Source organism: Herpailurus yagouaroundi, unplaced genomic scaffold (assembly GCF_014898765.1).
Source record: "Herpailurus yagouaroundi ecotype Mexico unplaced genomic scaffold, PumYag 215, whole genome shotgun sequence".
In the NCBI taxonomy this organism is placed as follows: Eukaryota; Metazoa; Chordata; class Mammalia; order Carnivora; family Felidae; genus Herpailurus; species Herpailurus yagouaroundi.
Window position 1 is genome coordinate 9,893,662 of NW_024412446.1, and position 11,162 is coordinate 9,904,823.

Below are 11,162 nucleotides of genomic sequence, written 5' to 3' on the forward strand. Positions count from 1 at the left end.
GGGGCGCCCGGGTGGCGCAGTCGGTTAAGCGTCCGACTTCAGCCAGGTCACGATCTCGCGGTCCGGGAGTTCGAGCCCCGCGTCGGGCTCTGGGCTGATGGCTCAGAGCCTGGAGCCTGTTTCCGATTCTGTGTCTCCCTCTCTCTCTGCCCCTCCCCCGTTCATGCTCTGTCTCTCTCTGTCCCAAAAATAAATAAACGTTGAAAAAAAAAAAATTAAAAAGCAAAACCAATAACAACAACATAAAGTCCAAGCACATGACTTAGTCCTTTGCTACATTTACTTATCAGTGATTTCTCCACCCGGATGGCTTAGACCAGGGGTTGACACACAGCCGCATGCGCTCATTTGCATATTGTCTGTGGATGCTTCTGTGCCACAGCAGCAGAGTTGAGTAGCTGCAACAGGGACTCTGACCAAAAGGCTCGTAAAGCCTAAAGTATTTCCCGATTGGCTTTCTACAGAAAACGTTTGCCACTGTGACCTAGACAAAGATGAAGGTGACTCCAGGCCCCAGAAACCACTACTATTGTTCTTAATGTGGGAGGATGGTTGAACGTCGCTGCACTAGATTTTCCTGCCTTGCGCTGTATTTCCTAGATGTTAACCTTTGGAGGGTCAGAGGAACGGGAGAAACAAATCTGTGTCTCCTGACATCTTTATTTTTCATATAGTCTTTTTCTGTTTTTAATTAATTTAGTCTACTTTAGGATTCACTTTTCTCGTTAAGGAATAATGTGCTTTATTATTATTATTATTATTATTATTATTATTATTATTTTAATGTCTAATTTTGAGAGAGAGAGCGTGAGCTGGGGAGGGCAGAGAGAGAGGGAGACACAGAATCCAAAGCAGGCCCAGGCTCTGAACTGTCAGCACAGAGCCTGACTGCGGGGCTCAAACTCACAAACCTGGAGATTTTGACGCAAGCCGAAGTCGGACTGAGCCTAGTCACCCTAGGAATAATCTGCTTTAAAGCTTAGTTTATTACCTTTGTAGGTTTTGCAGTCCGCACAAGTGACTTCAGAAACTATAGCATGAATCGTTCCCTGTAATCACATTGTGATCTTAAGGATTCATATATGTGAACACTTACCACTTATATGTCAGGGCAAGCTTGGGCTGCCCCTGAGTCCCTCTTGAACGTAGGCCCTGTGTTCCAGGTCTCTCATGTCACTCTTTTCTCCTGAAGGCCGACTATTTTAGCTGTGTGGCGACAGTTGTGTTTCTTCGCAAAGAGAACTGTATGTATCAAGCCTGCCCAGCTCAGGACTGCTTTAAGAAAGTGATTGATCAACAGAATGGATTGTACCGCTGTGAGAAGTGTGATAGTGAATTTCCCAGCTTCAAGTACCGCATGATCCTGTCAGTAAGTAAAATGGGTAGTTGAGACACTAGTGTTTCGCGAGTCCCTACCACGTGCCCGCCCGCCACAGTAGAGACGAGGGCCAAAACAAGATCTCTTGTGGTAGGAAGCCTGCAGACGAGTAAGTGCTAAAGAGCTTCTTATTCTACAAGAACAAAAGTAAGGGGCCTTTCACTCAACTGAATAGCAGTCTGTTTTCTCCTACTAAAAGCTTTTTTTCATACCAGAGAGTTGCATTTAGATGCCCAGCTGATTTCAGTTGCTGTGCATGTAGTACAATTACAGCATTGGTGACACTCTCCTGCTAACTGTTATGAAGATAAATTAATTTGAAATGGCATTTCTGGAGAGCAGTAATTATACAGCCAATGCGTGTATTTAGTTATTTTTCTTGTAGATAATCTATTCCTCTTAGCCCTCGGTAGAGCTGACTTCTCGGGAATGTGACTGTGTGCTGATGTGGGAGTGTGGCTTTTTTGCATTGTAAGAATTGTTTCTTTCGGTTTTAAAACCTTTAAAGTGAAGGGTGTGCTTTAAAAAAATGATAATACTGAATGATAATAAAGGTATAAGAAAAATAGGCATCCTCCTATTTTTCTAGAAGGTGATTTGGCAGTAACATATCAGGAGCCTTAAAAATATTTATGTTTTCTGGCACATTAAACACTTGGAGAGAATTTCTTCCAAGAAATCATCAGAGTTGTTACAGTTGTGTAAAGTTATCTGTTACTCTGTTATGTTGAAAAGTTCAATACAACTTAACTTCCTTAATATTATAGTGGTTAATTCCGTTATTTTATCTGTGGAGTGGAATACCACGCAGGCATCAGAATTTGCCATTTGTTTGACAGTTTTCCACAGTTAAAGTATTTGAAGATGACATGAATAAATGTTCAGGTTATTAATTGAAAATGGCAAATTTTAAATCATATGTTTGATATAGTCTTGAGGTATGTACACACACAGAAAACAGACTTGAGCGGGCAAATACCATACTGTTGATAGAGGTTATTTCTGGTTGATTTCTAGTTTCTTCTGCATTTTCCTTTTTTTTTTCCCCCCTGCAGTGAAAACTCTTGTGATAGAAAAAAAAATTTTTTAATCTTTTCAGATAAAAAAAAAAAAAAGATTTTACTTGTCCTTTCTATATTCTAATTGCCCCTCAAAATGTTAGTTCAGCAGGAAAGTTCTACATTTAAGCTTTATATTCCTGTAAACCATAAACTCCATCAAACCAGAATGGAGAAGGTTGTCTAGATGGCTGATCAGCCTTTCTGTGAGGCTTGTAGATAGTGGAACCCCAGGGCACTGGTTTCACAAGGTGCGGACCCAGCGTGTTCCCTTCATTGTGCCATTCTCAACCCTGTTGAGGCTGCTCTGCCTCTAGGATGCTGGCACACGGTAAGCAGACTATAGGTGTGAACTGGGATGAGACACATTCTCTTGTGTATGTGAGTGTTTGTAACTTTTCTTGTCCCCTTACTTTTCCATCATAACTTTGATATTAAAGCTCTATGTATATGCCAAGTGAAAATGTAGACTCATCAAATGACACCTTAAAAAAAAAAACTGTGCTTTCTCATTTCTACTAAGACTTTTACTTCAGCAAATGGATTCTTTGTGATCCACTTTCTTCCTTGACTCTCCCCTATTTAATTTTACATCGTGGTCCAATTGGTGACAGTTGATCCAAGCTCCTTTCTTTTGCTAGGTAAGTTTGGCCACTGGAGGAAGGCCCCTGACTCAGGCTTTTAAATAGTCTGGGGTGCTCAGCAGTGACTCAGAATTGCCTTATAGAACTAGTGACTGAAGGATGTACAGCTTGAAATGCAGAGAGCCTGCCCTCACTCATTGGAGGCTCATTCAGAACCTTTAGTCCAGAGGCCATTGCGGCTGGAGGGGAAGGAACTAAGTCCAGGGTGCCTGGATTCCATGTCTGAAGGAGAGTTTAGTTGGGTTGTTATCTCCACTGAGATCTGAAATCACATACCCACAGCATATCGTGTTCCTGCTGTGATCCAGACTTACATTTTAAATTCTTTCTTTGATATTTTTCACACTCTTTGGAAAGAATATAGCATATGTGGTAGTAATGGGGTTTTTTCCCCCTGGGAATTATTTTAATGAATGGAAAAAGTTAATCTTCTAGTCTCCTGAGTGTGTCTTCCTTTTATTATTTCTTTGCTAAATTAATATGTAATGTGTTTTTTAGGCAAATATTGCTGATTTTCAAGAGAATCAGTGGGTCACCTGTTTCCAGGAGTCTGCGGAGGCCATCATTGGACAAACCACTGCTTATATTGGGGAGTTAAAAGAGAAGGTTGGCCCCCTCTTTTATTATTAGTGTAACAGTTGCCAATAACACCCTTTTGCTCTTTAAGTTTTTTAAATTTCTCTTGGGTGTTGTATGTAGTTTCTCAGTCTGATGATTATTTGAGACTCATCTAATTCTGTCAAATTTGTCCACTTTGGGTGTACTAACAATGAGGTAATCAGGCAATGTATATAAAAGTGTTTTAAGGGTGCCTGGCTGGCTTAGGATTGTGAGTTCAAGCCCCATGTTGGGTGTGGAGCCTACTTTAAAAAAAAAAAAAAAATTAAAAAATAAGTGCTTTAAAAGCAGCATTTTACAAGTGTAAACCACTTATTTCTCCTGTTACTGTTAGCACACAAAAGTTGGTGTGCCCTCAGTCACTTGACATCTTCTGAAGAAACCTGAAGTACAGATGTGCCCTTTTAACATGCACCATCCTGAAAAGTTGAGTCAAATCCTGGTTTAAATTCAGATAGAAGGTACTTGCTACTTTAGGTCTTCAGATGGAATTTTATGAAGTAACTTACTTTCATAAGGTAACTTTATGTTTTATTTTGATAAATGCTTATTTTCACATATTTAGTTTATTTAATGTAGGGAATAGATTACTAATTATGCTAAATGTAGGAAAGATACTCAGATAAAATGTATAAAGATGACCAATGAAAGCTGTGTTTTCTGGGCCACACAAATTAGCATCTATCTGTGTATCTCCGACTTCGTCCAGATTGGTTAGAATACTTGTAAAAACCACTAAGAATAAAGATTTGTCATTTGTTTTGGCACATTTTTCTCTTATTCTTTCCTATCTTCAGTTCTGTCCATTCGGCTCCCCCCTACACACCTCTTTTTTAAATTGTTTGTGAGATCTCTGAAAATAATGCCAACAAGCCCTTTTATAGAAATAACTGGAATTGACTTTAAAATATGATGGTGTCTTTTATCTGTTTTGCCTGGTTCTTTATTTTCATATCAGATTTTAAGGCTTGAGGCAGCTTTTCAGGGTTTTTTATGAGCTTATTACATTTGACTGTTTTTACTGCTGGTGAATGAGGACATACAGAAGAAACTCTTCCCTCAGGAACCATGATATTCTTGGAGTATGCACTCCAGCCTTTCCCTAATCTTAGAAGAATAATGACAGCTGATATAATTTTCTTAAGATTTAACACATTGTTTTATTTATATATCTGAAGGCCCAGAGGACTGCAAATTTATTTTATGCAATTTATATACATTAAATGCTTTCTGTGATCCCTCTCTGTTTACCAGACTTTTTTTTTTTTTTTTCTTTAAATAAGTGTAATTAGTGGGCACCTGGCTGGCCCAGTCTGGTGGAGCCTGTGACTCTTGATCTTTGGGGTTGTGAGTTCAAGCCCCACATTGTGTGTAGAGATTGCTTTAAAAAAAAGGCGGGGGGGGGGGGTGGTGGGCAGTGGTGCCTGGGCGGCTCAATTGGTTAAGAGTCCGACTTCAGCTCAGGTCATGATCTCATGGTTCATGAGTTCGAGCCCCACGTTGAGCTCTGTACTGACAGCTCAGAGCATGGAGCCTGCTTCAGATTCTGTGTCCTTCCCTCCCCCCCGCCCCAACTCATACTCTTGCTCAAAAATAAACATTAAAAAAATATTTTAAAAAACAAAAAAGGGGGGCGCCTGGGTGGCGCAGTCGGTTAAGCGTCCGACTTCAGCCAGGTCACGATCTCGCGGTCCGTGAGTTCGAGCCCCGCATCAGGCTCTGGGCTGATGGCCCAGAGCCTGGAGCCTGTTTCCAATTCTGTGTCTCCCTCTCTCTCTGCCCCTCCCCCGTTCATGCTCTGTCTCTCTCTGTCCCAAAAATAAATAAACGTTGAAAAAAAAAATTAAAAAAAAAAAAAAAAAAGGGAGGGGCACCTGGGTGGCTCAGCTGGTTATGTGTCTGACCCTTGATTTCAGGTCAGGTTGTGACTCATGAGATCGAGCCCGGCATCAGACTCCATGCTGTTAGCATGGAGCTTGCCTGGGATTCTCTCTCTCCCTTTCTCCACCCACCTCCCTCCCTCCCTCCCTCTCTCTCTCTCTCTCTCTCAAAATAAATAAATAAAAATTTTTTTAAAGGTACAAAAGTTTAAATAGTATTTGACGGGTAAGATAAAGAAGGAGAGAACTGTTTTTCATACTTTCCCTAGTCTTTACCCACCCCACCTCCCTGGCTTCATTTGCTCACAAGTCACTGTAAATGTAGAGGTTTAAACCATGTATAACAACTTGAGCTTTTTTCTTACTGTGCACCCCCCATTCTTAATTTACGATGAACATGCTGAGCCTCAGATGTATTTCATCACAAACTTTTTTTTTTTTAAGTTTATTTATTTATTTTGAGGGATGGAGGGCAGAGGGAGAGAAAGAATCCCAAGCAGGCTCCACACTCAGAACAGAACCTGAGGCAGGGCTCGAACCCACCAACCCTGAGATTATGACCTGAGCTGAAATCAAGAGTCAGACGCTCAATGAACTGAGCCACCCAGGTGCCCCTATTCCATCACAAACTTTTAAAGTTTAGAAGTGTGATTTTTGGGGGGCGCCTAGGTGGTTCAGTTGGTTAAGTGTCTGACTTCTGCTCAGGTCATGATCTCTCAGTTTGTGGGTTCGAGCCCCGCGTCAGGCTCTGTGCTGACAGCTCAGAGCCTGGAGTCTGCTTCTGATTCTGTGTCTCCCTCTCTCTGCCCCTCCCCAGCTCACATTCTGTCTCTCTGTCTCTCTCTCTCTCAAAAATAAATAAACATTTAAAAAAAATTCTAAGTGTTTTTTGGGTTTCGTTTTGTTATATTATGTTGAAATATGCATAACCTAAAATTTACCATTTTTAAGTGTAAGTTCAGTGCATGCATTAAATAGTAACTCCATTTCCCCTTCCCCCAGCCCCTGGCAACCATTCTTCCTTTTTTTTTTTTTTTTTTTAATGTTTGTTTATTTTTGAGGATCTGACAGAGGATCTGAAGTGGGCTCTGTGCTGACAGCAGAGAGCCTGATGTGGGGCTCAAACTCATGAGCCGTGAGATCATGACCTGAGCTGAAGTCAGACACTTAACAGACTGAGCCACCCAGGCGTCCCCCCACTCCCTACCGGCAGCCATTCTACTTTCTGTCTCTATTAATTTGACTACTGTAGGTAGAGTATTTTAATTTTTTTAATGAGATTCTACCCAAACAGTTTTATGTAATGAAATATCGCCTTTAGAGTAGTCATTCCTATTGAAACCACTGGGGGTACTTTTTTTTTTTTTTTTTTGAGAGAGATTTTTCTCAAAAGTCTTTTCAAAACTCTTTTTTAAAAACAAAATCCTAAAGATTTTATTTTTAAGTAATCTCTACACCTAATGTGGGGCTTGAACCTACAACCCCAAGATCAGGAGTCACACGCTCTTCTGACTGAGCCAGCCAGGCGCCCCTTCAAAAATCTTAATAGATATTTTCAAATGGTCTGGTAGCTTCCATGCCTAAAGTTTTACATTTGTTTTTGCAGAATGAGCAAGCATTTGAGGAAGTTTTCCAGAATGCCAACTTCCGAACTTTCATATTCAAGATCAGGGTGAAACTAGAGACCTACAATGTAAGTGAGGTCACCTGGGATGCAGGAGGGCTAGCAGTGGGATGCTACTGTTTGTCACCCACAACAACAGTGCAGTGACAGCTGTCACATCATTGCTTGCTGTGTGCCAGACTTAGTACTAAGTGCCCTGCGTTTATCACTCCTCGAGTCTGCCCAGCACTGAGGTACTGTTATTATCTCCATTTTCAGAGGAATAACCTAACTTAGAGAGGTTGAGTGTTCCATCCAGTGTCTAGCATCTGGGGAGAAAACGCTTATGGTCTTTTCAGTTAAAACCTGGGGTTTTTTGTTTGTGTATTGACAAAGAATGGTAAGGTGTTTAGTGGATTCACATCTTCCATGAGGTTTAAGCTCCAAAGTTAGTGTATGAAACAAAGAACACACATAGTTAAAATTACCTTGAAAATTCCTTTAAGTTGCCTGTAACATCATGTAATTGTATAGTCATAATATAACAGCATTTATTGGGCACTTATTATCTGCCAGTTACTGTTCTACACCTTTTACTGTATATATCATCTCACTTGGTCCTGCCAGTAACCTGGATGTATAGGAACTATTGTTATCCCTGTTTTACCACCGAGAAACTGTAGGCTTACAGAGAACAAGTCATTTGCCCAAGTCCTGTGCCAGCACGTGGCAGAACTAAGATTCCAGCCCCCAGCTTCAGAGCTTTGTTCTTAACCGTGCTTATAAATCGGACTAGTGATTACTGAGCACACACACTCGAGCGTGTGAGCCCCTGCACTACACCGTGTATCCTTTCTGGGTATCACATCATGCTTCCTCTAAAGACACTGCACAGTCCTGATGAACGAGTGAGGAGGGAGGCTTCTGAAAACATCTCTGCTTATTTTGGGGTTTCCCCATTCTTTTTCACTATTAGACCTTAACCCTGATGGATGTATTCTGCTAACAGATGTGTTCGTTTCTATGGGCATTAAATGAGTAGGAAGGCAAATGTCTGATAGAGTGTCTGAGGTGAGATCCAGGGGCCATTTGAAGGGTCATTCAGCCTCTCATGGTATGGACGGGAAGGTGAGGCACAGAGAGGTGGTCTGTTGCAGAGCCGAGATGGGACCCAGGCCAGGTGTCCCTCCTCTGCCTCAGGTGCCTTTGCTTTCACACCGCTTGCAGAACTAACTGTGTAGCTTTAAGCGCATCACTCATCGTCTCGGGGCTCCTGTTTCCACCTTGGCAAAGAAAATAAATCGGCCTTGATAAGCCCGCTTAGGTCCATCCCATTTGGATTCTAGGTTTCTGAGTGCTCGGGAGCATGAGGGAAGGATGAGGGAAGGAGAGGGGCTTCTCCCCACTCTCCCAGCCCCAGAATTCTGGACTTGGCTCTCACTTGTGACTTTTTCTGTATTGGAATTACTGAACACTACTAAATCCAGCATGCCTTTGTGTTTTCTCCTGCCGGGATCATTGAAACCTCTAAAGCAAAGGGGGTTATCACCACTGCTCCATGCCACGGGCTTTCCTTTGTTTACGAACTGCTTTTCTCTTCTCAAAGGATGAGTCTCGAATTAAGGCCACTGTGATGGACGTGAAGCCCGTGGACTACAGAGAATATGGCAAAAGGCTGATCATGAACATCAAGAGAAACGCACTGATGATGTGAGCAGAGCAGTGCTGATTGGGCAGAAGTTTGAAAAAGCAGAGTTGAAATGAAACAGACTCCTGCCCGCAGCCCCCCCCCCCAACCCCCCTTGTGACAATTCCACATTAGGTCCCCAGTGCATAGAGCCTCTCTGCGGCGGACTAGGCGCTTCCTCTCTCAGGCACATCTTGGAACCCATTGGTAGGCAAAGGACAGTGTGCTCAGGTGGCTGAGGTGTAAACTGTGTCCGACCTAGCAGGTCAGCTGGCGGGAGGTGTAGTGCCAGTCCCTCTGTCTTCAGGCTTTTGTCAGTGATACTAAGATTTCATTATCTTCAAGCAGGAATTATGTCAGAAGTAATTGACCCTAAATCTGCAGACAGTGAAATAAATTATGTAGCTCGGGTTTCCACCTCTCCAGTGGTGACACCTTCACAACTTGGGTTCCTTCTCCGGAGGGAGAACCGAAAAGGGGCTGTGCGGAACCTGTATTTTAGTGTGTCTTTCTAGAATTCAAAGGCTTTCCTTTCTAGAGATGCCACAGAGTTGTTAATGCTTGGAATGGCAATAGGGTAGAATTATTAATCAAAGAGATGTCTTTTATATCTGAAGAATATCCTTCCTTCAGGGTTTAATAGACTGAGTCAGATGGGTCTGATATTAATCAAAATCGTCTCTTCTGAGGAAGGCTGATAAGCATTGACTTGCTGTCCCCCAGGGACATCCAGGCAACTACAAAGCATTGCTTTAGTTTTTACTTCAATTAATGTTGCATTTTGGTTGGCGAACGTATACTTTTTCTACCTGTACATATTTTTTGCATTTGTAGGTTTCATTTCTTGATTAAAGCTATGTTAAATAGAAGGGATTTTGAAGGAAGAAGCTTTTTGTTTCCCCTGCTTTGTTTTAATAAACAGAAGCTTCTCTGTGTGTGAATCCTACTTTCTTTGAATGCAAAGGTTCTTGTAACTGGAAAGCAATTAATTAGCCTTCATAATAAATGTTCACTTGGGGGAGATGTTAACTCATTACAGACTCACAGATTAGTCCAAAGCGTAGAGATCATTCTTCCTAATGTTTGCAACCCTAAGATGCATCTTTAAAAGAGTGAAAAAACTAGAAACAAAAAGCCATTGTACCCAGGAATGCCGATGATCTGGCACTTTGGGATTTTATTGATGTTTACACAGCAGTCTAACACCAACCAGGCTTTGAAATGTGTACAGACAGTGAGCCAGTAAGAAAACAGTAATTATGCGACTGAGCTTTTCAGTCAGCGAGAGCATGCTTGCTCTGTGTGTTCCTAATCATATTAATTATCTATCCGGTTGCCGCGACCCACCACTTGGCATTTGCTGCACATCCCTCCCCGAGCACCCAGGCAGTGTTGCAGGCAGCCTGCAGCGGGAGGACCTGGTTTTTGATTCGTGCCGGTGAGGCGTATGGCGGCCCTCTGTGGAGGTGGAGAACGAGGCTGTCCTGTCGGTCTCATCTTTACCTGTCCTCTTTTGGGAGGAAGCGGCCAGCTCTAGGCGAGATGACTCCTGTTCCTCAGCACAGACAGAGAGGGCCTTTCTCAGGCCCACTGACTGTTTGGACACATTCTGGTCTCAGAGGACGGTCGTCGGGCTGTACTTCCCTTTTTGGCTGGGGCCTCAACCATTTTTATGGAAGCTCTTTTCTGTCTGACCTTGCTTATAAAGCACGGACTAGAAAATTACAGTCTTCAGCACGATTCTGGATTGACAAATTGTGGGTTGGAGGTGGTCATCTAGCGCTCAGCCCAGTAACCAGTCTCCCATCTACCAGTGCCGGGCGCCCTGCCCTCTGCTCACGGGCCCTGCCTGTGAAGAGCGCTGACCTCCCACCTTGCCCTGACTCAACACCATTGTATCAGTTGCCGCTGGCTCCATCTCCGTGACCACGTGATCAAACCAGCAAATCCATGGAAGTGTTCTGGGGAAGGGCAGCCTCCTGGAGGGAGGATGCTTAGCAGATTCTCCTTCTAAAAATCAGATCACCAGTAGAGGAGCATCAGAAATTGGCTCCACGGTTACGCTCTTAAGAGAAGTGGGTCCCTGAGGATTGCCTAAATAGATTCTGGCCCGCGGTTCTTGGAATTCTCTTGGATATGGTTTACCTCGAAAGGCTGTTCATGTTCTATTTCTCTTCGCTCCGAGATCAATGTTTATTTTGCGTACACCATGACATCAGCGTTAAGCAATTAGGGAAAATCTAATCATTTGCCTTCATTTTAAATGGTTCTTGGATTCCCTCCAGTATCACTGT

General features: G+C 42.7%; 1 protein-coding gene across 1 annotated transcript in view; it reads left to right on the forward strand.

Moving 5' to 3' along the window:
* RPA1 (replication protein A1) overlaps window positions 1–9,809 on the forward strand; it is a 75,608-nt gene extending 65,799 nt beyond the window's left edge. Inside the window, exons 14-17 of the mRNA XM_040455501.1 lie at window positions 1,193–1,369; window positions 3,579–3,686; window positions 7,185–7,271; window positions 8,788–9,809. Of these exons, the coding sequence (XP_040311435.1) occupies window positions 1,193–1,369; window positions 3,579–3,686; window positions 7,185–7,271; window positions 8,788–8,895 (480 nt within the window). The 3' untranslated portion in view covers window positions 8,896–9,809. The remainder of the gene's footprint in view (window positions 1–1,192; window positions 1,370–3,578; window positions 3,687–7,184; window positions 7,272–8,787) is intronic.
* Window positions 9,810–11,162: the final 1,353 nt, after the last annotated feature.